Source organism: Volvox carteri (assembly GCF_000143455.1).
Source record: "Volvox carteri f. nagariensis unplaced genomic scaffold VOLCAscaffold_88, whole genome shotgun sequence".
Classification (NCBI taxonomy): domain Eukaryota; kingdom Viridiplantae; phylum Chlorophyta; class Chlorophyceae; order Chlamydomonadales; family Volvocaceae; genus Volvox; species Volvox carteri.
This window is the reverse complement of record NW_003307631.1, coordinates 221,724-249,273: the sequence shown is the minus strand read 5'-3', so window position 1 is coordinate 249,273 and position 27,550 is coordinate 221,724. Positions and strand designations below refer to the sequence as shown.

The window sequence follows — 27,550 nt, the reverse complement described above, 5'->3', positions numbered from 1 at the left end:
TCACATGACACACACAGGTGTTGGCAAACAAGACGGGTCCTTCCGTTATGCCCATTGCAGAAATGGCAAAAGCTACTGCTGACGGGTCCTAAGGCTGTATGGCAGCTCAAACAGCGGCAGAATGGAAGGGTGGGGGATTTCAGGCAGGACCGACAGACAGTGCAGGGACCCGTTGTAGTCTGTCCCAACTCCTGACCGGGTGCGTTCCCTTTTGGGCTCTGGGGACCATGGTCGGGGGTGTGTACGCAACATGCGAAGATGCGAGCGCCGAAAGGGTGCAACCCACATACCGTGCTCGCCATCTTCCACGTCATCTTCCTCGTGGCCCACGTCGCTTGCCTCATCATCACCACCAACGAAGAAGACGCCGAAAAGCTTGTCCAGTGCTTGGAATTGCAGCAGGTTCTTGAGCAGCGCCCAGAAAATAATGTACTTGGGCCGCTCTTGGCTCGGAGGCTGGATTACACACCCGCTTGCGATGAGGGCATCCTTGAACACTTTTGGTAAGATAATGTCTATGACCTCATCATAAGGCAGCTTCAGCTTCCTCCTTTTCAACAGTATAGCACTAGCATCAAGGCCTTTGGCCAGCCAGCCAGCATACGTAGTCTCAAATGCCGCCTCTGAGAACGCTTTCTTCTTGGACGAGGCGCATGACGCCGCACCCTCAAAAGTTCGCTTCTTGGGACCCATTGTTGCGATTTGCACAGGCGATGTTAGACTAAGTGTGTTTCAACTTGGCCGCACACTAACGTTTGAACATTATCTTTAATGTGGACTTAGTGTGTGGACTAGTGGACAGGTGTTCCCACTAAGCGCCCCGGAACCATACGACAGGTTGCTATAAAGGCACCAAACCATTGTTATAGTAAGAGTGGGTGTAATTTAATGCGCAAATCATTACAGTTTGGTCGGCTTATTGCTGGAATGTGGGCAATTCGACCGGTCCTGCTGTGAATTCCACTGGTTAGCGGGCTATTTGCGGCTGTGGATAAAGGAAAACACAAAAGTCAACGTAGGGCCTTGAGGAAGGAAAATGGCTGACTATGAATTTTCCCGCTCGGAAGTTAATGTCCACTTTGAAAGTTATCAGCAGGTCTGAGGCCCTGATAACTAGTGTGCCACTTATGCGGACTTAGTGTCCGAGGCGTTTCCACTGGGCCCTTCGGCTTTTCGCGTACGGAGTCCCTTTACGCGATTTCTAAAGAACTTTTACTTTCTATGTTAGTGTGCGGCCAAGTGGAAACACCCTGTGGAAACACCCTGTAACACATTGGCCCACGTGAGCAACCCCACTACATGAGCACAGCTTGGCCCAGACGAAGGTAAACAGAAGCGTTATAGCAGCCCTCAAGCAGTTTTGGGAAACTATGGAAAACTCTCCCTATGGCATAAAACGGGGGGTAACCCCCCCTTAAGCGTAACCCAGGGTGTACACCCTACATGTAGGGTTAGGGGTTACCCATGTGGCTATGTACGAAGGGAGGTGGGTAACCTAACCCCGGGGTAGGGATAACCCCTTACCGAGGGGTAACAAAGGGGTCGGGGTAATACACTACTGACGGGTAACAGACAGGGTAACCCATGTTTACATTCACCTGCACCTGTCTCGCCTGTCTACACACGCAAACATACATGTCTTCACCAATCACTTGTGAATGCCCAATTATCAACATTGACGCACCAAAACATGCCTTGTGTAGAAACCTAGACCTAAGGATAAGGCACACAGCTGCAGCCTAGATGCAAGGAGGAGGACGAAGAGGCGTACATAGGCAGAGCAAATTGGGGACCACCGCCAGCGAGAAGCCGCCAGTGAAGCCAATAAATATTCCTATCAAAAGGTCCAGGCACTTACCGCCGCTCCGGACCCAAGACCTAAAACTCGCGGACCAGCCAACGGGCGGCAATGTACGCTTACATTACCTTAAGGTCGGCCAGTAGCTTAAGTGCCCCGTCCCGACCTGCTAATTCCAGCTCTACGCACGACCTATGCAACACTATCCAGAGTCTGCTCGTTTTCAGAGCAGGCTCTCCTAAGAGCGTCGAAGGTCTTGGGCGGGAGATCCGACACCCCGAACACGGTCACACCCGGCGAAGTGTAAGGCACCCTCAGGTAGCATACGCCCCCGGACTGAAAATCCTCGGATGTCACTGGATGTCTTGCTAAATGAGGTGCACCATAAGTGTGGGCCTGTGCTGCAGAAAGACAGTCAACGGTCTTGTTGTGGTGGTCCGCGCGCGCGAACGCTAGAACGCCACCATTTTTGCCGCCATACACACCAGTATTGCAACGTGGATTATATGTGTGCATTGTATCTATGGTCAATAGGAACAATGCCAGCAGTGAATATGATTGACTGAATTCGTGATAGTGGTCATCGCTTATTGTAGCATGTCCGTCTAATTAAAAGACCAGATTATATGAGCTTACAAGCTAATTAGCTGTGATTCAGCTTGAATGTGCTTGTCAGGAGTATCAATGTAGGTAAAGCAGCATGCACGTAAAGCAGCATGCAGATCTATGAAGCTGACTAATCATCAAGATCCGAAGCCTCCGTACTTCAGCACGCTGGGACCTTGCATATCTGAATAAGAGTCCCTTTACCGCACCTACCTGTATCATACAGCCGCTACTGGCTCATACATGCACCCAATGTGGATCATGGTGATCAATCGTGCACTATAAGTAACCGTGACAGTGGCAATTGTTCACATTAGATATACACAGCACAGCGGCATATCCAGCCCGTCCTCAGCAAGTATGGCCGGGAGCCTGTGCTTTGCTTTGCCACCAGACACTCGGGGGCGACACTCCAGACTGATGGTCACGGTCTCTGGTGTTAGTCGCAGCACTATGAAGCGAACACAGTTGTGACCGCCGCAAATGCGTAGCCGGCTTGCAAGGCTGGAAGCAGCACACCTCAGTAAAGATCTTACCCCCAGCATTTTAGTGTCCCAAGCGCTCTTAGCGTCCCCCAACACAGAAGTTCGTGCACGCTCCATGTAGCACCTTCTCCCATACATCTGAACGGGCCACCTGGATACCAACGCCCAAACATCAGTTTCAGCAGCCACAGCCTGCTACAGCCGGTTGGCCCCTTGAAAGTTTAGACAGCGCCATGCATGCGCAGGCAGGCCTGGTGAACCAGGGTGTGCGCAGCTGTCCTGCTGCTCGCTGCCGCAGCTTCTGCCTGGGCCCCCCCCCAGCTCACCGGCCACACACAACAAGACGAGAGGCGCCAACACACAGCACAGCCGTGGGAGCCGCAAACGTTCCAGACCGGCTCCATCCCAACATGCACCCAAGAATGTCATGTTCGCAGTCCTTGACAGCCGCTGCAGTGATGGTGCAAGGTGCGGGCGTGGGCTGCAGGTCGGCACCGAGCCACATCCCAGAGCTGCAACCTAGTAGAGAACCATATGCCAGCTGCTACTCCTATCGGGCCATATCCCGTCCCCAACCGTTAGCTGCTGCTCTCCACAGCAGCTGCCGGCTCCTTACTGGCCGGGGGTCCACATGCCTGGCAGCGGCATCCCCGGTTGCGGCATGCCCGTGGGCATACCCGGCGGCGGCACTGCGAAAGAAAGGGTGAGGGAAGGTGCCAGGGGCGGGTATTGGGCAGCAGAGAGGGCAGGTTGTTTGGAGTCCATGCAATTCTTCCGTGAGGACACTTACAAGGACTGGAGGCCAGCAGCAAGCAGACCCTGACGACAGGACAGCAAGCAGCACCATGACAGCCAGTAAAGAGACCACCAAAGCGAGAATTCAAGCAAGCACAACCTCACAGACACGACAAAGGATGATGGCAGGGACAAGCGGAAGAACAAGGATGGCGGCAGAGGGCGAGAAAAGCAACAGAACAGCAGCAGGACCATGCCCAGGATGATGCAAGGAGGAAGTCGTCGAGCCCTGCAGCAACCCGCCAGCTACATAGCATGCAGAACCCAAGCCCGCCGCCAAGCAGCCTGCATGGCCATACAACACAACATGCATCGCGGTGCACACACAGAGACTCACAAAACAAGCACATAGTTTGCTTGCAGTCCTATTGCGTGCTGCAGTGCATATCTTATTACACCTTTCACCCTAACACAGGCTTCAAAGCCACGTGATGTTGTTAGTCGCGCCCAAGCTAACAAGCAATGCATGTGCAAGCGGCAATTTGATGAAGCATCTACAGCACAGGCGGTGTGTTGCTGCAGGACGGACATCCCGTCGCATACACCAGCAAAAAGTTCACATCTGCAGAAATCAATTACACTATCACAGAGCAAGAGCTCCTGGGTACGATTAACACCCTACAAGAGTGGCGGCCATACCTTGAGACCGCACAGGATACCTTCCTGCTGGTCACCGACCACCATCCGAACATCTGGTTTGAAACCAAAAAGGACCTGTCCCAATGCCAAGTGTTGCGGCAAGAGTTCTTGTGCCGCTCCCACTACACATGACAGTACCGGCCGGGATGCAAGAATGTTGCCGATCCCCTTTCTTGCATCCATACACCTGAAACTGTGGTGGCAGCCATGATGTATATCAGCATGCCTACTGACGGGTCTCCAATGGAGCCAGCCCTGGCTGACCGCCTAAGAGCGGTGATGCTGGCCGAACCTGACACCAATTGGGGCACAGCCTCCTTCACTGACGGCATGTGGTTTAAAGGCAACAAGATTATTGTGCCCAACGACCCACAACTGTGAAAAGACATCCTACATGCATACCATGATACACTGCTCGCCAGACACCACGGCATGGCCAGAACACTGCACACCATAGCTGAACGCTTCTGGTGGCCCGGCATGTACAGTGCCATCGAGCGCTACGTGCACGAGTGCCTGCAGTGCCAACACAACAAACCCGACAACCATGGCCCTTACACTGCAGGAGAACTCAGCCTCAGCCGACCACGGCCGCACGACTGCGGCTCACCAGCCACCACACAACTACCATGCGGCCCACCAGCACACCCCTACGGGGCAACATGCACACGACAGAACAGCACAAGACGGGAGCCCAAGGACCGCCCAAAAGCCACCTGAACGAGACTCACACACCGCGACCGAACTACCATAGAAAAAAGGGCGGGGCTTAACTAAACCAGCAACGAGCCCTAGCCAACTGGGGCTCCCCAAGGCCACAGTACGGAGCTAGAAAGATGTAAACCGCAAAGAAAAGCCCTCCCCAACCCTCCCTCTGTCGACTCGCCGACTTTCCAGCCGCATCTCAGCGGGCGTCTGCCACTGGCCCGCCGCTGGCCGAGCCCGGTGTGGAGTTGTCTGCAATTGACCAGCATTATGGAAAGAGGGTGGTTGGAAGCGAGGGGGTAACCAACGAGACCAAGGGGGAAGGTGGGTGGGGATTAGTGAACTACAAGCTGAAGCTCTACTGAGTGAAAGGCAGAATGCCTGCAACGAAGGAGCTGAAGCGTGATATACTCACCACTTGAATACGGTTGTACGACCAGACGTTGCACAGAACCAGACTTAGAGGCTCCGATCGCTTCACTCCGTCGCATCTAAGTCAACACTTTTGTGCTCCTGTCTCCCTTAGCCGTCTTCTCGTGGCTCTGACTCTGACGTACTTGCTAACTGTGCTTAGAATGGTGGAGACAGGAAGCAGGGAGACCGGCTGCCATGGGCCTTACACTGCAGACCGAAGAGATACCCGCTCACTGTCGAGGCCTAGGCGGCGGGAGACCTCCAGTTTGGCCGCAGTGTCGTGCCGCGTGTAGTGCTGTACCATGGCATCTGTGCGCCAGCGGCCATGTGCCTTGCACAACTCTGCCGGGACTCCACGGTCCGCTGCCGTGCTGTTCCTGCCTATGCGCATGGAGTGTGCCTTGATATGCCGTGTGATGCCTGCCAGGGATACCATTCTCAGCAGCCGTGTGTGGAAAGCCGCGTACGACAAGGAGTGCACTGGCGCCTCCCGTGTGCCTGTCAGTGGGCCCGAGAGGTATCCACCACGCTGCATCCATTGGACTGGTCTGAGGAGCGGTCCCACATCTTCATCTGCTGTCGATGGCCTTCTGCGGTAGCCACCTTGTGCCAGCAGGCGTTCTGTAAGTCCGACGGGGCAGCAGGGACCTCCGGAGCATGCAATGACAACCCAGTGGCCTCGCATCAACTGGTCCGTCTTCGAACGGGGAATGGAAATCTCCATGTGGGAGCTGAAATTAGAAGGAGATCTTCGTGCACGCAAATTTCTGCGGCATTATCAAACTGGAGAAAACCGCCAAACATGATGGCCACCGCTGCCACCATCATTAAATTATCTAGACGTACCTCAGGACCTTCCACTAAGCGGGCCAGCGCTGTGATGTCTTCTGGCTCCAAGGCATTGCGCTGGAGCGGTTTACCATGGAGCCGCTTTTCCGCTAAGGTCCGGACGATGCCACATGCAGTGTGATCTGTGGGTGTTGCTTTTCCTGCCATGCGGAAGTAGGTGCTGATTGCCGCACTGGCCAGGCGAACACGGCCGGGCCCAACACCATCAGTTCAGCAGGGACAGCAAGTAAAGAGCTACCAGCTCTCCCGGATTGGAATAGATGTCGCCCGGAAAATTGTGAGCCTCCCACCAGCAGTGAAACTGGCGCCACGTGGCGGCATACTCCTTAGTAGTCCTGGCCGCCAGTGATTGTGGTGCCTCCTGCGCCAGTTGCGTGGCGAGGGCTTGGAGGTCGGCGGTGGCGTCGTCCCCCAGGGGGCCCAACAAGGCCCCTGCACATGTCGCTAGATCTGCGGGAGGCGGGCGACCGGGTCAGCGGGGACGTGGATGCATGTTTTGATGGGGCCGGAAAAATCTAAGAGAAGCGCCAGGGTGGCCCAAGCCGATGCACCTTTGGGGGTCGTGTTGCCGTCGGGACCCGGCAAGAATAGGTCCGCTGCCCGGCCTAACATCATGACCTCGTGGACAAAGGGTTCAAACCAGACGCCGTCTGCAGTGATCCTTGCCCACCAGTCCCTGGTCGGCCAGTACAGTGCGATCAGGCACACGCGGGCCTTGCAAGCCTCTGCGTGCAGCAGCACCTTAAGGATCAGGCTGAAAGGGGGATTGGCCCAGCAGCTGCGCCCCCATGCAGAGCGGAAAGCATCCACCCCTGCAGTGTCCGGCGTGAAGAACCTCGAGTAGTACACGGGGAGCTGTCGGTTGGTATGCGAAGCGAACAAATCTACATCAAAAGGCCCCCACTTGGCGTCCAGCGAGCGAAAGACGGCGGGTTGGAGCATCCAGTCGTCTGTGTCCTTCAGTTTTGACAGAAAATCGGCAAGTCTATTTTCTTCTCGGGGCCGCCGCTCGGCCTGCAGGCGGATGTCGTGCTCGAAGCAAAATTCATGCAGCTCGCATGCCACCGCGTAGGAGTTGTCAGCTTTTGCGGAACCTTTGTTGATGATGTTTGCGGCGTTGAGGTTATCTGTCAGGACCTTAACCGCCCGGCCCGGTAGGCCCGCGGGGCTATTGAAGGACTGGATGGCTAGAAGGATGGCGCGGAGCTCCTGCGGTGTGGATTCCATCCTGCTAGCTTCCGTCTGCCAGCTGCCTCGGGCCGCTGCAGGCTTGGCCCCAGCCGCCTAAGGAAGCTGCAGACTTGCCGGCCGCATCGCAGAAGATCAAGGAATGCACCTGGGTGGGAACCCATAGGTGACGACGGCCGTTAAATTTATCGAAGGATTTCAGCCAGAATTCTAGCTCCTCACGCGCTGCTGGGGACAAAGAGAGGTGGGACCCCCACATTGATCGTGAGTCCATGAGCTTGCCCAGCGCGCGGGTTCGCAGCCGTGACCAGGGCCCGAAGGCCCAGGACATCGAGGGGATTTGCCCTTTAAGAGAAGCGAGGGCCTTCACAGGTACTTTATGACCACAGAGTGTCAAGCGGATTGCAGTAAGGAGTTTGTCCCTCTTATCCTCCGGAACAATAAAGGCCCCTTCAGCGGTGTCGATGAGCATTCCCAAGTAGCGGATTCTCTGCTGAACCGCGCCGAGCATGGATTTTTTCCGGTTGACTAAGAAACCGAGGGCTTCGAGCTCACCACCGCGTCACCACCGCAGCCTGCCGCGCTATCAGCCGGTCTGCATCCTGGTCGGCGTGGGCTTGGTCGTCGATGTAACCAGTGCAGCACCATCCACGTGCGCGCCAGGGGCGCATGACCTCGCGCATGAGTTTGGTGAAAGCCCAGCACGCGGATGCTAGGCCGAAAGGTAGCTGGGTGAAGACGTAAAACACGTCCCGCCAACAAAACCCCAGGTATTCCCAGAAGGATGGGTCGATGTCTAGATGGTGGTAGCCGCTCTTGGGGTCGATAGTGAACATAAAATCATGTGTTGGGAGCAGCCAGCCGGGCACTGCCTTGAGGTCTTCATAGCGAAACTCCGGAAAAGAGAGATGTTTGTTCACAGGGCGCCCATCCCAAATGAGCCGACACTTAGTCGTTTGCTGAACCACACCAATGTCCTGCCGCTTAGAGGACAAACAGGAACACGCAAACCACGCAAGTTTGATGAAGTCGCTGCACAGGCTCTTGTGGAGCTGGTGCAGGCCGACGACCAAGCATTGCTCACCGATCTGGCCATCACTATGACAAACTTACTGGGCACTCATTGGAGAGTCGCTGATATTAGCCGTGCATTGTCTGAGCTGAGTTATGTCCGCAAGAAGGTTTTTACCAGGGCATAAGAGGCACAGGAATCAGCTCAGCTGGCATATCGCGAGCTTGTGTGCGTGTGTATGTATGTACGTGTGTGTGTGTGCTTGTATGTGAACGTTGCAAGTATCTGACCGGGCCTGGCACTGGCCAGGGACTGCTGCTCAGCCCCATCGGAAAGACCACCTAAGCTCCTCCCGCAGACGGGAAATGGGTGTGAGGGGCCTCTGCACCCTCCTAAGCAGCCGAGAGCCGCAGGTCGGCTAGTTCCGCTCTCCTCCCCCGGGGGTGGGTGGCATCGCACATGTGCACGCTCTCATGAGTCAAGGCTCCATCACGCGAGTTTGCGCACTGAACCTGAAACACACAAGAAGACTCCTCTCCATCCCTGATCTGGCTCTTGGGGTGAGGGTTCACTAAGACTGAGGAAACCCGGAAACCCTGTACATACCCTACCCCTCCCTATTAAGGCACGAGGCTCTAATATAAAGCTCGGTCTCTCACCCGATTCTCCGTTGCTCACCCGCGGGGGAGCGGGCAAACCACCTGAAATCGCCATGCCCCAACGTTTGCATCAAATGCTTATGTGTTTCCGGTTAGTCTTGGGAGTTAGAGATTAACCGACCTAACGGCCGTGAGTGCACTGCACGCACCTGCAGGCTTTGTGACAAAGCCTGCAGGTTTTGTGACTGCGGGGCAGTTGAAGACGAAATGCATGTCTTTGTGGAATGCCCGGCATACACTAGTGCACAGGCTAAGTATGAACATGACCTCGCGTTTCATGGGTGCAACATGCTCACGATTATGACCGAGGCCCCACCCCTGGTGCTGGCCAGGTTCCTCTCGGAAGTCTGGGAGACGATCGCGTAAAGTTTGCGTTATTTGCTTAAGCTAACGCACTGCCAGCCAAAATTACTCAGCTCGTAGTGTGTTAGGCCATACACACAAGCGAACCGGTGCGTCATCAGTGCTTAAACTCGCGTTATATCGCGTTAGCGTCGCGTTAAACTCGCGTTAAAGCCTCGTAACGCGAATTTACCGCGACGTAACGCGGTCACCCGTTGTCATAGTGGAATAGGCGCATCCCTGCATGCCGGACACACGACGCCACCCCTGGACAGTCATCACCCAGGGAACAGACTGGCCCGGACGCACCCTTGATTTCCGAATTCATTCTCCTTTACAATTCTACCCGAGTTATCTTTGCAGTCAGGGCAGGATTGGCATGGCCCGCCCTGACTTTGCCCTCTTTGCAAGCACGTGCAGCATGCCTCGCTGCATGTGCGTTCTCAGCCTTGGAGCCCCTGTCCGTGGAAGGAGCGACAGCAGGCCACGGGGAGCATCTCGGTGCAGCATGCAGACACCATGGCCTGTGGGTGCGCACCATCTGCACTTCTTGTGCGGGAGGGTCTTTTTGTGACCTGAGTAAAGTGCTGGTCCGTGCATTGTCAGGTCTTGACGTCTTCAATTTTGTGAGCGGGAGAGAACCTATGCGGGTGGAGACCTTAGCAGGACATCTTCCTACTATTTGGTGGCAGCTACTGCTGGGCGCCGTGCGGTGATGCCGGGAGGCTGTGCTTGCCTGCTCCTTTGTCTTCTAGGCGCCTGTCCTTGTCAAGCGCGGGTCCTGCCTTGCTGTGGTTCCGAGTCCCTAGCTTCTGGTCCCTACTGGCTGCTGCTGGCCGCCGGGTGCAAGAGGCACTATGTGGTGCTTCTCTTGCTTGCGCTTCTAAGCCTTCTTCCCTCTGCAGCCTCTCTATTGTGGCAGTTGCTTCTTTTGCTTTTGGTTTGCACCCCGGATGTGGGGACTTGCTGAGGAGTTGGGTGGTGGTCGGCCACCGTGAGCTCGAGGAGGGCGCTCCTTGTAATACTCTCTCTCTCCGCCTTGCGACAGCATCCTCCCGTCTGTGGCGAAATGTGCACTGGGAGAATGTGCACAAAGAGACTTTCTGGCGTTTGACGCTTGATGGCATTCCTATACTAGGTAACAGCCATATCCGTGGCCATTCTACCGAGCCCTGTCAGTGTGGTAGTTTTCCAGCAGGCCCTGGACTGCCTATTACGCCACGCATGCACCGTTCCTGGTTCTGCCCTATTGCGCAAGAAATAATTAGCGTCCTGGAGAGCCGTTGCTGCTGCCGAGTCACGCGTGCGCATCTGTGGCTTGCTTGCCCCCCTACTGTAGGCATGCAGCAGTGTGTTAGGGACGTGGTGGTGTTGGCTCCGGCTTACTGCAATGTAGACAGGTAGGCGCTACATGCATGCAGACCACACGACTGACCCGGCTGCCCTAAGCTATAGCTGACTTCTGGGCACGCTTGCAGGACTTTGCATCATCGGGTTTTCTGCATAAAGGGTGGCGTGGCTGCTGCCCGTTGTGCACGGCCAGCTGCTTTGTGTGGGCCGACCCGTCCCGTAGGCATTGGTGCCCGGTTGATTCCGGGGTTCCTATCTTCCTTGGACCCGTTTCGTAGAAGTTTCGTGTGACGCGAACTTTTCGTGGGAGGTCGAACGTTTTCGTGCGGCAGGCCAAAAAGGCCAAAATAAATGTTTCCTACGAATAAGATACAAACCCTTGTTGATTCCTTTGCTTGCTTGCGGACCTGGCGGTTTTTTCGCTAAGTGTTTTATTAGCTGCTCGCGACTTCGCCGGCCTTGCTTCGGTGTGCATCCGCGGTTGTGGGGAACTGCCGTGGGGTTGGGTGCTTGTTGGGCGCTGTCAGCCCGAGGAGGTCCCCCGTGTAAAATTACTTACCCCCTGGCAAACCCAATCAATACCTACCTGCGGCACAACGGTATGTTTCGCGACCTGGTGATGCGGCTTGCCAGGCCGTTTTTCCAATGGCCATTTTTCCAAAAATCTAAAAAGGTACGAGCCCTGCATCCCACCACCTCCTCACAATCCGGTCAAGCCCAGCAACATGCCCGCATCACAAGGCCCCCTGGCCGCTTCTTTCTCTATTTTGCTCCCTGGCTGCCAGGGCTTTGGCGGCAGTACCTTGGCCCCAGCAAGTCCTTGCGGCGTTCCAGGGCTGCCCAGGACTTTTCACCAGCGGCAGCCCAAAAACCCCTGGCAGGCCAAGACTTCAGGTCAAGAAAAGTCCTTGCCCAAGCGGTTGCAGTATTAGCCTGAGTGCGGCAACCAAGGCAGCAAATAGACGTAGGCATGCACAAAGCGCATGATGCGATGTCACTATGATGGGAGAAAAGCCAACAAGGTGGTCAAAGCGATATCACGACATCGCCCACCCAAGCCAGCCACGAAGTACGCTGATGCAACAATACTGAGTGTGAAAAGGACCACCTGCGTCCACATTTGCAAACCGACCTGCAAAAAATTCCTTCAGGGGTCCCCTGCATGGAGCACGCAGGGCAAACAGACGATAACCCCGATGCAGCTCAGGCTGTGAGGCCTCGCACATGGGTTACCATTCTCAACACAGCCAAAGTCAGGCAAACAGAAGCGAACCAGTGCGTCTTCAGCGTGTAAGGCAACCGTATCTGCTAGTCAGGTCCACCTCTACAAAGTGTACACTCATCACAATTCGCATCTGAACCCCAAAGGTAGTAATGACATAGGCATCCTGCAAGAGAACTGTCGCATACCCTGACAGCGGCCCGTACATCAAGGGTGATAGCAAATGGGTCGTGCAGAGCTTATTGTGTTGCGCCACATTTGTCGGCACCCGTCAAGTAGTTGCCTAAGCCTGCACTGGCACCCGCACCACCCCCTGCCAGCCAGCACTCACCACAGGAGCCAAACCAGTGGGCAGGGGCTATGCTGGGTTACTAGAATCTCTGCATGCACAAAGACTGGGGACCACTATCACCGTGTCCAGGAAAGCCACGCCCTTGAACTTTAGTACCTGATATATTACAAAAACCTAACATTTACCTGCAGGACCTTTTCCCAACAACTGGCTAACTTGTTAAGGCATGACACAACCTACCCTGTGCAACGACTATTACAAAAAGGACTCAACAGCACGGCATGGCAGCCATGACGAACCCCAAGCCCAAGCCAAACCTGAGCCTCTGCCCACCAGCACCCGAAGGCCACACTGAAGGCCAGACATACCCCGAGCACAGAGACTGATATAGCCCATTTACTGCTCGCGTGAACCATGCTGAGGCCCGGTAGCGCCTTGCTGCAGGCAGCTGGCAACCACTGACAGCCAGCCCTCGCCCACAGACATGCTTCATCCCGGCATCACTTGCTGCAACAGCTCTGTGCTAACATGACCAACCGGCCATCATACAACAAACATCGGTGGTATACTGCAGCCGAGCAGTGCCATGCTGCAGCCGGCCAGTACTACTGCAACCGAGCTCTGGACCAGAGCCCCCACACTTAAGGAATACATTACGGCGACGCTAGCAACTTTGTTACTTAGGTCGGAATAAATTGAGACCCCCCCTAAATGAAAAAAAATCACTGCTCTCGATAAGGTAACTAATCAGGGTCACCACCCAGACGCAAAGTCGAACACACCAGGCTGAGTCCTAAACTTATCCCCGGCGGAGAGAAACAGCAAGAGAGCGAGTGGTAACGTACCTCCATAACAACAAGCAGAACTTGACTCGTGTACTTGATCCAGGAATGATGAAGGCCTGGATGAAGGCGCCCGGAGCGTAAAACGAGTTTCATCGAGACGCCCGCATGATGATGCGACGCGTGTCGGAAGAAAGCCCAGCATGGGCCCTCCGGGCCCCTTCCAGTCGCATCCGTGACACCCCACAAAGTCTGTTGGGAAAAGGTCCTAAAACCCTAAAACCCTAGGTCGTGACACTCCAGCTTGAGCCATCCAGGCTTGTTTAGATGTCATCTGCTGCATCCCGGCTGTATTCCGGTCACCTTCGAAAAGAGTTCCTGAATCCCTCCCCGGATCAACCCCGCCCAGTTAAGGGCGGGTAGGTAACGGTAAGGGAGGGCGAAAAAGGTCAGCTCCACGGGATGGTGGAAATTTGCACTGTCCACGAATACAGCAGCGAAGTTGATGTCTGTAAAGGATGAAGTAGACTAGGCTGATCCCCAGGAGATCGTAGGCGACGTCGCGTCAAGAAGTTTGCGCGGCAGCAATTCGTGTTTCGGAAGTTGGTGTGCCGCGCGTCAGAAAGGACGCTGAATAAACTATAATATAAGGAGAAGGTGATACAGGAAATTAAGGTATAAAGTGGGAGAAAGGGAGAAGCGGTGCGCCTACACACCGACTGTCTCCGAACGATGGCAAGATTGGGCCTGATCCTGGCCAAATAAACGCCTCAAATCTCTATCAAGCACCTTAAGTCTCTGTAATAAAAACATACCTTTCACACTTCCTCTCCCAGCAAATGCAACCTTCGCCTCACTTTGGACCCGTACAACCTTAGAAACCACCTTCACCGTATCCAGTACTTCTGAAAATGCCATGGCAAATGTTGTACTTCAATCCGTTCCTTAATCCAGACGTCTGGATTAAGTCCAGACATCTTGACCTAATCCAGACGTCTGGATTAAGTCCAGACATCTTGACTTAATCCAGACGTCTGGATTACGGAGCGGATTGATGTACAACATTTGCACATGTACTTATGCAATTGCCATTCCGTGCTTAAAATGTAAAAACGAGTAGTGCTGAACATTTAAGATATCATCGAGTATCGACATGAAGGCCATGCAGCACCTTTGAACGACACCCACGGTGTGGTGCGTAATGCCGAACAAGAAGCGCAAAGCTTCTAAAAAAATTGCTAACAACTACAGCCTTTATAAGTGATAACCTTTTAACCTATCAATCAGGATTTTTACGAGGCATTGTAAAACGTGTTAATCCGACATTGCATGATGCTTGGTGGCCACCAAATAGCGATTTTTTCCACCGAGTTTAAGCTTTTCGTATAGGAAGTATGTGCGCATGTTAATCTTTGTTTAATCCGCGAAGCGCGCGGATACATATACGGGCGTAGATATCTAACTAATCCCGCCAATCTTATTAATCCGCCTAATCCGTCCTAATCCGCGCAATGTTTCCATATGCAACGGATTGAGCCTTAATCCGTGACTTTAATCCAAGTGGAAACACCCCCTAAGCCTAGTTAGTATTTTAACAGAGGCCGTTGCTGCTGCTGATTACCATCGCAACGGGCTACGAGCACAAGAATTTGAGTAGGCCCTACCAAACGGCTGCGTAGACATAGACGCGTACTTTTAGTCTCTGCCTTGTCCATTGATTTGCGTAATATCAAAAATGTGTGGTGTAAGGGAAGTAAGGGAAATCCCTGCAAAGCAGCCGGAAACGTTGTTTTTGTAATAGTTACACATAAATGTCACTTTAGAGATGGACGATAAGGAGATTCATAGGTACCTCGACTCCTCAGCCAAACCCTTTCGCTTTTAGGCATAGGCACCGCGATGCACCTGTTGCCGTGTGATGGTAAAATAGATAGGCCTGAAAAATCATCTGTAAAAACTTGTAAAATATTTTACCAGATGCTTACATTAGGTGTGGCGAACCCGACTGCCTTCATTCCACTAATAAACAGCTCCTGTGCGTAGGTGCGACCATGGCTGCGACCATGCGTTAAAGGATGCCGTAGCCCCAAGCAAGGCCGCCTTAGCAGGAGCGCCGTGCTTACTCAGATGTGCATAGAAATCGAAGCGCGGTTAGCTTGCGCTGGCGTCCATGGGCCCCGCGGATCAGGACTGACGATGGAAGACAATAAGAAAATTTATGAACAAAATGAAATCTAATAAAGGAAAAGGACTTGGCTAGTTTGGCTGCTGAGAGGGCCGACAAGTGGGTCGCCGGCTCCTGCGAACTGTCAGCGCTCGCGCAGTCGGGCGGTCGCATCTCCTGCAGACTTCAACATCCAAAATATTCATTTTCTGTCAATGTATACTCTATAGCTCTTCTTTCCGTTGTCTTCCATTGCCAGTCATGTTACGCGGTTGGCGGTCGGAGCTTAATGGCCCTCACAGCACAGACGCCGCCTCGCATGGTTCCGCTTCCGCAAGGCGACTGGCCTGGAGGCAGATATCGCAAAGTGCGTAAGGCAACTGGCCTCTTTGAGGAACAACGCGCGAGTTCAAGCAGCGCATGGAGGCAGCGGTGTACCCGTCGAGTGGGACCAGGCTGCACGTGTCGACCGGGAGTAAGGTCTGTAGAAGCAAAGATAGGTTTTTTCAAGGTGCCGGTACTATGGCGACATCCTACATACGCGCGCTTGAAAAAACGTGGCCAGTGCCTTGGGTTTCAGTTTGATGGCGCACCAACACAATGCAAATTGTTATGCTTATGGGAGCGGTCACCGATGGATAATTAGCCATCACCTATTTTCGCTTTTTTTGGATTCTCTTAATTGGAGGACTTTTGAGGCTCGGGCCTCTTTAAAGAGGCGAAATTTCAATAATGATTGTGGGTCCTGAGCCTTCCCTTTGGTCGCGCTTTTGGCTGTCTAATGGACTTGTGTTGTCTCATCTGGGTGGTAGTCTAGTTCGTATATTTGTCTCTAGTGCAGTGCACGGCCAGCTGGCCCGATGGCTCTACTCTTCGTGAGTCTGGAGCCCACTGTAACAACCACGCACACGCCAACACGCTGAGAGGCGGAAGGTTTATTAGCCACTACCGATGCTTGTTGAAAGCTTATCAATATATAAAATGTGTAATAGGTTTTCTTACAGCTCGTTTTGAAACGAAACGCCCCCCGCACGGCGGCCACTGCTGTGGTGAAACCCAACAGACGACCGGTACCGATAGCTTTGAAAGTTCTGCCAGAAAGTTAACGATCGATTCCTTGTATGGTTCTACACATAAATTTCTGAAGCTGAGAAACAATTCGTGAACTTGGAGCTGCTATCATCCGTACGCTCGCCGGCGGTTTTCGACCTCCCAGTGACCTACGTGCTTGTACTGCTTTTCAGTAACAATTTCATGGCATAAAGCTGGCATCTGTTGTGTCACGACAGCATAAAATTACCGATTGGCGGATTGTCTAAAGGTAGTCCGCGTTGCGGACATCGAGTCTGCAGTCCAAGGTTCGCCCTGGCCCAGCTTTCGGTGAGTGAAACCGCAGCAGCTGCTCACTGCTCTGCTAGCTACCTAGCAAGCGACCATGCCTGCCGTTGGTATAATTCACATCATGCTTTATTGTTTGCAGTTCCTGCCCCTTTCTATGCACCCACCCCACACACGTAACCACCACAGCAGCGTATGCGCCTGCTGCGGCTGTGTCGCACTAACTATTTTCTGACACCTGCTGAGAGTGCGGCTTTGATACTGTTGTTGGGGTGTTGTTGTTGTTGGGGTGTTGTTGTTGTTGTTGGGGTGTTGTTGTTGTTGATTGTTACATGGTTCATTTATCGATCATCAAACGTCATTTACTGATGTTATTGTCCATCATGTTGCGGTGGCCAGAAGGAACTGGATGGTGCCGCGAAACACGATGAGTGCGTTTTACAGTTCTAGAAGTTCCGGACATGCGGCATGCATAGCTGGATGACTGCTCAATGACCTCATTGACCGCCAAAATAACCATGAAACGCAAGCTAATTACATGCTGCTGGTTGCTGATTGATAAATGGAATGCAGGGCTTGTTTCTTGCACTTGCTCATCACACACGTATTTGTGTCTGGACGTGTGGCAGTGCCATCTATAGCAGCAAGCAAGGGAAGTGCTGCAACAGCATGGCAGGGGTTCCTGCTTCTGCGGCAGTCGCCAGCTCCAGACGCCATCCAGGTTCCATCTCCCCAAGTGAAGCCGGCCCTGATCGTCTGTCGCAACAGCCTAATGCGCCCAAGGACTCAGCAGGAGCCATCACTATCCCCGCACCATCGTCATCCCCAGTATGCAGCCTGCGGCGGAGTAATGGCATTGGGCGGAATACCACCTTCCTATGGATGTTGCTGCTCACCACCACTGTTGGTATTGAGGCGGCTGCACCACCACCGCCACCGATCAGCTTGGCCTGCGGGAATGACATTCACATCCTTTACGGGGGTGCAGATATCACCACTGCTGCCGATGTACCTGTGCCTTTCCGTGCGTCTGATACAGGCAGTGTGGCCATCAATCAGTCAGTGATATCAATGATGGATTATCCTATAAGCGTGGGTAACTATTATGCTGGTCGATTGGCAGATCTCTATTTCAATAACACTATGAGCTCTTTCTTTGTCTCCTATTTTCGTGTACTCCCGAATCGAACCTTTCTAAAGCGCTTCAATGGCACATCTGGCTGCAGTCCATTGAGTGCGAATGAGATGGCAAATACAACCCACACATATCCTATTCCTCCTGGTATCAAAGCCAGCTTCGCAATCTATTCGGCCGTGACCAGTCCACCAGCTGGGAGTGACTTCTCAGGCTTCAGTTATTGTTCGCCATTCCCCTTCTACTTCTTTGCTCTGTTGCAGTCAGTAGATGCCAGCCTTACCCCAGTAAGCGGAGCACCAGAAATATGGTTGAGCGCCAATTGGGTGACGGCGAATGACCCGAATGACCCTGTCTGCCCCAACTCGCCGACCAGCTGGGGCTACGTCCCACTGGAGCTTTTCTATTGCCCCTGCCCTGCACCGCCACCCCCACCAGCCCCACCTTCACCCAGCCCCCCACCACCCAGTCCGTCCCCTCCACCAGAGCCACCCAGCCCTCCCTCCCCACCACCACCCAGCCCTCCCTCCCCAACACCACCCAGCCCTCCCTCCCCATCACCACCCAGCCCTCCCTCCCCATCACCACCCAGACCTCCATCCCCAACACCACCCAGACCTCCATCCCCAACACCACCCAGACCTCCCTCCCCAACACCACCATCCCCACCACCACCGCCGAGCCCTCCCCCCCAACCACCACCCAGCGCGCCCTCTCCACCACCACCGCCGAGCCCTTCCCCCCCACCACCACCCAGCGCGCCCTCTCCACCACCACCGCCGAGCCCTCCCCCCCCACCACCACCCAGCCCGCCCACTCCACCACGACCAATGCCTCCACCACCACCACCACCACCTCCACCACAGTCGTCACCACCTCCACCACAGTCGTCACCACCTCCACCACAGTCGTCACCACCTCCACCACAGTTGTCACCACCTCCACCACAGTCGTCACCACCTCCACCACAGTCGTCACCACCTCCCACATCTCCAGCACCATCCTCATTCCTTCCCCCTGCAAATATGCCTTCTCCACCGCCACCTGCATCCCAGCTCCCATCCAGTCCTCCACCTCCGTCTCTTTTCAGCCCTCCACCTTCTTCTTCTTCCCCTGTCCAGCTTCCGTCACCCATGCCAATAATGTTACCACCGTCGCCGCCGCCGCCAGTGCCTCCTGTATCAAAACCCCCAAGCCCGCCATTACCCACTGCATCAACACCTCCATCCTCAGGTCCGTTATCTTCATCTCCTTCACCTCCCCCGCCATCCCAGTCTCCAGCCACCCGGCCGCCTCCACGCCGACGTCCTCCCACCAAGTCCCCCAAGCCCCCCAAGCCCCCCAGGGCTGTCAAACCCGTCAGTCCACCACCTCCATCCCCAGGGAATTCCATCTTGGTCAACAACTTCCCCTTCCTGGGTTGCAAGGGAAGTACTGCCACTTCACCGTACCGCTTATCATCCGTTTCGGGCCCCTTCAATGTCACGAGCTTCACAGCCACCTACTGTTTTACAGCGGCCCTCAGCAGCTCTTCGGGCACTGGTAGCTCGTGCACCTCAAAGACCGTTGACAAGATCGCTTTCATTCTCGGTGAGTGATTTAGCGTTTCCAATCGGGCTGCGGTTGTTTGCGCTGACGAACTACATATAGCCAGGAAGTATTAGCTACACACAAGATGAAAACGAGCCCAAGTTAGTACAAAGGAAGCTACGACCCCTCAGCACGAAATGGGAACAGAGCGCAACCAAACATCGCACCAAAGCAAGCCGGGTCAAGGACGCAATCCAATTGCACGAAATAGCGAACTCTGCCAACCTTGAGCAGTACGACGCCCAAGATCGACTCGTCTTCAACCGGCAACCGAACAACCCACCCATCAAAGCGCGCATTTGAACGGCCAGGCATACAATCCCACTCGGAATGGCAACCTTTGGTCGCCGGTTCGGAACCCCACCAACTCCAAACATTCCGAAAATGCCCTCAAGTGTTCCCAAGGGGGGAGCGAGGGGGACCCTATACCCGGCTTCCATACATAACAAGACTTCGTGACGTACTGATTCCTGCCCAGAGGTGACCCGATTCGCACCCAAAACGACAAATATTAGTTATCATGCCTCAATTCAAAGACGACCCTAGCAGACAAGTTTAAGCAAGGACAGGCGGGGAACGACTGCTCATGATAGAGTGTAGTTGGCCGCTGAAAATGCCTCTATAGATGCTGGTGGAGCGCCATATTAGCGCGTATTTGTAGACAATATGTGTGCCGTACTATGTACAGCTGCTAAATGGCTGGAGTTGGTTGTAGACCCACCCAACTGAATGTGCTCCCAGGAAGGCGAATGCCCCAGAACTACCATATACACCCCTCACCTCATCAAGATAGGTTATTAAGCAAATAGTGGCTAAGGTACAGAAGCCAAAGTGAAGGAATGTAGCTGGTTTACGTAGTTCTATGCATGCTGGTTGGGTGTGATAGTCAGTTTGTTGGACAATTAATGAGAAATGACTAATTGGCGGCGGAATGTCCGGGGAGACAGCACTATTCCGGCTCAGGTTAGGCACAACTGGTTGGGCACGGACTATTGCCCCCGGAAGAATCCCGGGATCGAGGTTTGCCAAGGCCAGTGGGATAATCTGCCTACCGAAATTTACCATGCACCCCTTTCTTGTTTTCCCCCCCCTTTCTCTCCCAGCCCGACCGGCTGCACACAACCCAAACGCCCGTCCAACACCAATACGATGGCCCAGCCACACCAAGGCATGCTAGGCACTGCAAAGCCCTAAACCTGCTGACAAGAGTTGAGCGCTGTTCGGGCTCTCACGACTTCCAGTGGGGCTACTGGGGACTCGGGCTCAGGTGCATTGCGGGCTGCCTGCTGCAGCCCTGCCCGTGCATGTTCCATGTCAGGCAGTGCCGCGAGTATGACCGAGTATGATCATGTCTCATGTCTCATGTCTCATGACTCATGGCTGCATCCCTGCCAGTGCTCCTGCAAGCCACATGTTCGCCCGGGATATGGGTCCGGGTACATAGGCCACCATCTGCTGTGCTACCGCCTGCACTACTGGGCACTCCCCAGAAGTGATGCACTGCAGCGCCTGCTATTGTCCTGCTCCTCCTCCGAATCTGCTGGAGCCACATGTCCCCACTGGGGGGCCATGTAGATGCGAGTTGCCCGGCGGGGGCGCCCCATCAACAGCCAGGCACCAAAACGTCCAATTGTGCTCCCGCTCCCACTTGACGGCCCACAGCCATTGCAGTGTTCCAGCCATTGCACCCGATCAGGATGTCCGGACAGGAAGCCTGTCTGCTCCTGGGAGATGCTTATGTTGATCGAACATGCAACTTGAGCGGCTATCTCTCCATGACCTTAGCCGCAACTACTTGTCTGCCAAAGGCCTCGCGCTTCACGAATTGATTAGCGTCTCCCTAGTAGATCAGATGACGTTTTATGCACAAAAGTAGGTAAAGTTTAGGATCTTCGAGGGCCCGCACCAGAGCAGCATGGCGCTGTCTACTCCAGCACAAAGCTCACATCAACCTCACGCACGGTACTGCCGATACCCCTTCACGTGACGGGAGTAGTCTCGATCCCCTATTGGTTCGGTGGCTGACGCGCGCGAATTTCGACCAATTAGCTACGCTACTGCTCCTGTAACGTCGCCTTACAGACTGCGCTTGCAAAGTGCGTTGGCTATCTGCACAGCAAGACAGCCAAGCAAGCAACTTGTGCACATGTGGTTCAGCAATGAGCCTGTACAGATTAAAGGAGCCCCGCCCTTTTTCCGGCTTCAAGGAAGCCGACACTCACAACCACAACCATGTTTGTGTCCGTGTCTGTTGCATGTTGATAAGTTGGATTTATCTCCGAAGATTTAGCAGGCCCATATGAGCCGGAGGCCCAAGGGGCTGCGCAAACTAGGTTTTCTTGAGTAGTTGCCTTACCGCTCAGGGGTCGTACAGACAGAGGGGTACCTGCAGGCAGGAAAGTTGTGCTTGCTTCCGTGGGAGGGGGCGAGCCTGGTTACCAAAAAATAACTTATACGACGCATATATGACCAACTGGGTTTTTTCACTGGGTTTATGAACGGGGGGTATGACTGAGGACATTATGACTGGGCCGTCCCCGTAGTGCTAAATGCCATGGAATATGGCACGCTGCATCCAACGTCAGCAGCACGTGTCCAGTATTCTGTGCACACAAATACTGGTAGTTGATGGATGGTGGTGCCCTGGGATAAAGTAGACCTGCGAGCTGACCAGGAATGGAGTTGAGCCGCCGTCGGTCCGTCAAATTCCGTTGGACGCCGGGTGGTGAGTGCAGAATCTGAGCGATCCACTGAGAAGTTGACTAGGGTGACTAGATGAGGGTGCCCCGAAATACCGGGGAAGGCAGGGTTTCGCCAGGTAGCGGCCACGGGTGAAGATATGACCCCCCTGTCCCACACATCACACACGTACGTGAACAACGTACGGCAAAATATCTAGTTCACTTCAATTTACCGCGTCTGAATTGATCCTGGGCACTTCCAGGAACACCATGCCTTACAATAGCATGCTTGCTATGTCTGGAGCCGGAGGGATGCAGAGCGGTGCCCCATCCTCACATCCTGGGCGGTGTAGTAGCTAGTACGCAGTACCGCACACGCATCAACTACAGATACGCGCGAAGCGCTTCACCTGTACCGTAGTGCTACTTATAGTTCGTGCTACAATAATTCGGAGGCACCACGAATATGTAGCACGTACAAATTCTAAGGTATCCCAAGGGACCGCAGCCCCGAAGTATCGTACCCTCCGAAGCCGGTCGATCAAACTTCGCAAAAACTAGGATTTCAAGGCGGAAATCAGCACTATAATACATAACATATATTCATAAACGTAGGACATGAACAACGCTGGAAAACGTGCAAGACAGGCAACCCTGCTTCAATGCGGGATGAAACCGCTAGCACCAAACGCTCCGGTGAGCGACCGAGCTGGATTAGCACCAGTTAGGCTTGATGATGCTGTTGTCGAGGCCCAGCGTGAGCGAATGGAGCACGAGGAGGTTGCTAGGCGCGAGCGCAATGCGGTCAATGCTACGGCAGCCGGCGAGGCGAGGCTTGCGCTCACGCCGGTGGAGGAAGACTGACTGGAAGCTGCAGATTGAAAAGCCCCGAAACTTTGGAAGGGGCCCCGAAATTTGTATCATGCCCGCAAAATCTGGTCCGTCCTTCCCCGAAATTCAAAGAGCACGTACAAATTTCAGAAAGTTTTTTGACCCCTCCCCGAACAAAGCGATCACGAACTATAAGTAGCACTACGGTAACTCAGGGGCCTTTCCAGCGGCCAGGTACTGCAGGTGTTCGGGCACGCATCCTGTCGGTTGGATACATCCCACACACACACTTAAGCCAAACATCCCGCATCCTAGTGACTGCATCTACTCCCCTCTGCCATCCTCATCCTTGGTGGGTTGGTGGGTTGGCGTCGACACTTCCACATTAATCGCTAAAGAATTTTAAAAGTAGCCGCAGTACTGAGAACTCTAGAGTGCGTGCTATGAACAGCATAAGAATCATATAGAATCCTTCATCCTTACCATGCTAAGGATGGCTTAAGAACATGTTAAAGATAAACGGAACAGTAGAGAACCTTCTTAGGTTTATTCATTGTACGGAATGGTCTATAGATCGTGCCGTGGTATAATAGATGCCTGGTTTTTAGACACTCGCTCTTAATTTTTACCAGATGCTGGCCATGGACTGACAAAGTGCATGTTCCGCCTGCCTACCGGTCACACCCGACACACATGAATACACCTCCCGTACCCTCCCTGCCCTACAGACACATCCTGCGTGAGTACAGCTGCCCAGCGCCTCCAGAGTACAACAATCAATGGTAAACCTTCAGCTACCGGAAGAAAAAATGGAAGGGCATGCAGCTCGGCTTGCTTATCTTCGACAAGCTGGGTAACACCTTCCCAGTGACCCCAGCTACGGGACTGAGCCTCTGCATGGTGCTGAAAACTGGCGGCTCCTGCAGTACACCCCGGGGAATGTGCAAGGGCGGTGCCAGCAGCGGCAGCTGCGTCTACATGCTGTCTGATAATGTCTTCTCTTGCTGTGCAGTCAGTGAAGCGCTGGTCTGAGCATATGGATGTGTGAAACAGGGGGGTATATCTTCAACCGTGGCAGCTACCCTGCGAAACCCTGCCTTCCCCAGTATTTCGGGGCACCCGCATCCAGTCACCCCCTAGTCAACTTCGTAGCGGATCGCTCAGTTTCCGCACCCGCCTTCATCCAACGGAATCTGACGGGTGGACAGCGGCCCAACTCCATTCCTGGTCGGCTAACAGGTTAACTTTATCCCAGGTCACCACCGTCCATCAACAAGGGTCGCAATAACTTCCTCCATCGGAAGGATCTTTATCCCTGATAGGTCTCGATCCCGGGATTTCTCGGGGGCAATGGTCGCGCGTTACCATTAGTTACAAGTTACAAGTTCCGCACACAAGTGCGGGTGTGTCCGTAAAAGCCGGGGGGCCCATGGACGTTGTATTGGTATTGATGCGGGTACGCGGGAGGTCATCTTCATTCTCCCTCGTCCGCTTACCATTAGTGCCAAACCCTAGTGTAGATGTATGGCAAGGTGTTTTATATCATAACTGAATTGCAGAGGTTGCGTGCCGCTATTGCTTGCCTACCTTGCATTTTGCTAGGTAATGCTTAAGGGTGTGATACACAGCATGTGTGTATGAACGCCTGTTCACACATTTATAGCGTGACAATTAATCACACACAACTACAGGTGTAGTAGCTGGCCGCTGAAAAGGCCTCTCGAGATGCTGGCGGTCGCGCTTAGCGCGTATTTGTAGAGGTTATGTGTGCCGTACAGTGTACTAGCTACTACATTCCCCTTTGGAAGAATCCGTCTCGGGCCCTTACGGTCACATATAGGTTTGTATGGCACTGTAAAACTTGCATGCGATTGTGTGGGAAAATCTTTTTCGGACGAAATGGACTCAGACGCGAAACACAGTGGCAGCGAGCAATGAGGCGCAGCACGACACAAGGCCCCAAACCATTATGTCTAAAATTGCTGCCAGAAACTTGAAAGAAAATTTGCTTAAGGTTCTGCGCAGCAGGTAGAACCTGCGACGAAAAGAATTCTCGAGGGCCTTATTCATTGGGGCCTTATTCTCGAGGGCCTTATTCATTTCTTCCCATAGGGACTGTATCGCATTAGATATCCTAGTGTACATAAGAGGTTACACCTGTTTAGGATTATTAATAGCTTTTGGTCAATCATTGGCGAACGCAATCACATCACAACAGATTATTGCTCAGTCCTGCCGTGTTGCGTTACAGTAGCTAAGCCGCCAACCGCAAGCACAACTCAATAGCAAAACAACCCGTTGCGAAGCCCCCTCCCAACACCAACCCATTGTGAAAGTTGCACTAGTGGCCGATAGTAATGACAGTTACCTGTGTTGCACCGTTAATGAATCTACAACCTCAAGCGCCCCGACAAGAGCCACGCGGGCGACCCACCCGAAACCAGCAGGGACAAACCAGGGACCGCTGCATTGTGGCAACCCCCGGGTTTGCCCTGGGTGGGTGGGGGGGAACGACGAGGCACAGAAAATTGGCGAGAGGACGCACCTATACGGGTACTCCAAAATTAAGCCCATCATAAAGGACAATTAGTACGATACCGACCCGTGGGTGGGGGGGGGGAAACTAGAGGACACTGTCCCAGCAGCGGGGGGGACACACCTCCTGGTAATAGATGAAACAAGGGCAGTTAAAGAACCAATGCGCCTGTGGGACCCAAGTAGGAGCTCGGCGTCCCCTGCCGTACTGTGGTCCGGCACATGCATGCATGCGCCCTACTTCCACGCACCACGGCAGTTCCTCCGCAATAACTTGCCTATCTCTGCACTCATACTTCGGTTCGAGAAGTCGAAGCTTACTGCCTGGACCAGTGTCGTAGTGTAACCGAAATTTCGTTTGCGACATTTTCGAACCCAAGTTTCAAGACTCTAAGACTGTAAAGCTCCGTGATATTTGAACAAGCTTATAGCGTGCGATTATGGCGCAATCTTCTAGCCCTGCGCCTGCTGTGGCCCGCACAGGCTATCAGAATTTCGGCAGTTTTTTTACTGATAACGTCGAAGCTTTGATATCTATTTCAAGAGAGTCTTATGTTGCGCCCAAACTACCATTCGAGCCGCCGTCCTTAGAGAATGTCGCGACGCTTGGCTTCGGAGAGCCCTGCCGACAGCTGTTCATGATCGATTTTAAAAGGTGGACATTTATAAATCACGGTGCATTTGGAGCTGTGTGCCGAGCTGCTCACCAGGAAGCAAACAAGTGGCGCGAGCACTGCGAAGCGCAGCCGCTGCGCTTCCTTGACAGGTACACACATCATCCCATTATTGCCAGATGCGGGCATCAAAAATTCATCATCCTGGTGTCTGTTTGTGCAATTGAAACGAAAACCGCGGTGTGGAAGCGCCGTTGGGCCATTCGTTGGGATTCCTGCGCGTGTAGTGTAGAGATGTCTCCTGGCAGTTCTGCCAGGCACCCGCCTGCAAATGGCCGCAAACGCCTTACCGTGCTATCCTCATGTACCGGCTGTCGCAGGGAGCTGTTCCTTCACATGGTCCGGGTGATGCGGGAGATGGCGGACTTCATTGGGGCTGACCCATGGGTCAGTCGTTCACACATTTTGGCCCCCTAGACCGACGGGCGATCGGCCAGCTATCTTTCTCGCAATCTCACCTCACCCGTCCTGAATGCCGTCCTCAAGATTTCACACAACCCCCTTTTTTATCCATAAGGGTAATGAGGTCAATAAATGCTTATTCCGAAGTACGGCGGGATTTTGCATCTATCAGAGAAGTGAAGTGTCAATACAGCCATCTGCATCAATCACAGGATTGAATACTGGACTAACCTGTAATGTAATTCCGTCAATTACAATATCACGATGACGGACGCGCCTCCCCCCCCACCTCACTTGTTACGACTGTTACGCCCCCCTCCCGCCTGTCTGTTACGGCTTCGTGCTGCCACATAGGACCTAGTGTTCGTGCCCAACGCCACTACCGGGCTCAACGTGGCCATTCAGGCGGCAGGTACGTGGGGGTGGATGGCGGGGTGGGTGTGTTGGAAAGTGACCGACACACTCGCACCACACATAACACCAGTGTGAATGGTGACAGCAGTAATAGGACCCGGGGTATTGGTGTCCGTGGCGCTTTGCTGGTTCTGAGAGTGTGGGGGTAGGTTNGCGGGTGGGGAGGGAGGGGGAGGGGGAGGGGGAAGGAGGGAGGGTGGGGAGGGTGGGATGGGTGGGTGGCTGGTTACCCCAACCGGGGGATATGCGCGCGCGTGTGTGTGTGCGTGTGTGTGTGTGTGTGTGTAGGATAAAGTAGAATAGGCAAAAGCTGTTGTCATTTAGAGTCTTTTAACTCTGGATACCGCGACCACCCCATACGTCGGGCCGCTGCCGGTGTGCAGGATCCAGGATTTAAACTTGTCCTCCTGCTTTCTGCTTTCCATTGTGCTTACCCTATGTGTCTGTCTGTCTGTCTGTCTGTCTGTCTGTCTTTTTGTTTGTGTCCAGGACTGCGACCCGGCGACACGATGTACATGCTCAACATCGGGTACGGCAGGGTACGGCAATGTGTGCAGGAAAGGCGTGGGGTACCGTACATTCGCCCTTTCGCTGAGGTGTTGGGTGTACGCGTGTGTGTGTTTGTGTGTGTAGGGAGGGGGTTTGGGG

At 53.8% G+C, this 27,550-nt stretch overlaps 4 protein-coding genes across 4 annotated transcripts in view; 3 read left to right on the top strand and 1 right to left on the bottom strand.

The window, feature by feature from the left end:
* Nucleotides 1-1,472: 1,472 nt before the first annotated feature.
* VOLCADRAFT_99473 (uncharacterized protein) lies at nucleotides 1,473-5,096 on the top strand (the record flags this gene model as incomplete). Its single annotated transcript, XM_002958208.1, has 4 exons — nucleotides 1,473-1,486; nucleotides 3,211-3,357; nucleotides 3,488-3,592; nucleotides 4,889-5,096. The coding sequence occupies 4 exons, from the start codon at nucleotides 1,473-1,475 to the stop codon at nucleotides 5,094-5,096; spliced, it is 474 nt and encodes a 157-aa protein (XP_002958254.1).
* Nucleotides 5,097-5,943: 847 nt separating this feature from the next.
* VOLCADRAFT_99472 (uncharacterized protein) lies at nucleotides 5,944-9,429 on the bottom strand (the record flags this gene model as incomplete). The annotated part of the gene is made up of 4 exons (XM_002958188.1): nucleotides 5,944-6,063; nucleotides 6,289-6,463; nucleotides 6,582-6,741; nucleotides 9,300-9,429. 4 exons carry the CDS (start codon nucleotides 9,427-9,429, stop codon nucleotides 5,944-5,946), a joined length of 585 nt encoding a protein of 194 aa, XP_002958234.1.
* Nucleotides 9,430-17,309: 7,880 nt separating this feature from the next.
* Nucleotides 17,310-20,542, top strand: VOLCADRAFT_99471 (uncharacterized protein; the record flags this gene model as incomplete). The annotated part of the gene is made up of 5 exons (XM_002958207.1): nucleotides 17,310-17,698; nucleotides 18,368-19,008; nucleotides 19,050-19,133; nucleotides 19,291-19,365; nucleotides 20,469-20,542. The coding sequence occupies 5 exons, from the start codon at nucleotides 17,310-17,312 to the stop codon at nucleotides 20,540-20,542; spliced, it is 1,263 nt and encodes a 420-aa protein (XP_002958253.1).
* A 5,880-nt stretch (nucleotides 20,543-26,422) lies between these two features.
* Nucleotides 26,423-27,550, top strand: part of VOLCADRAFT_119903 (uncharacterized protein) — a gene marked incomplete at both ends in the record, with an annotated part of 4,915 nt that continues 3,787 nt past the window's right edge. Inside the window, 3 exons of the mRNA XM_002958206.1 lie at nucleotides 26,423-26,473; nucleotides 26,843-26,900; nucleotides 27,392-27,431. Of these exons, the coding sequence (XP_002958252.1) occupies nucleotides 26,423-26,473; nucleotides 26,843-26,900; nucleotides 27,392-27,431 (149 nt within the window). The remainder of the gene's footprint in view (nucleotides 26,474-26,842; nucleotides 26,901-27,391; nucleotides 27,432-27,550) is intronic.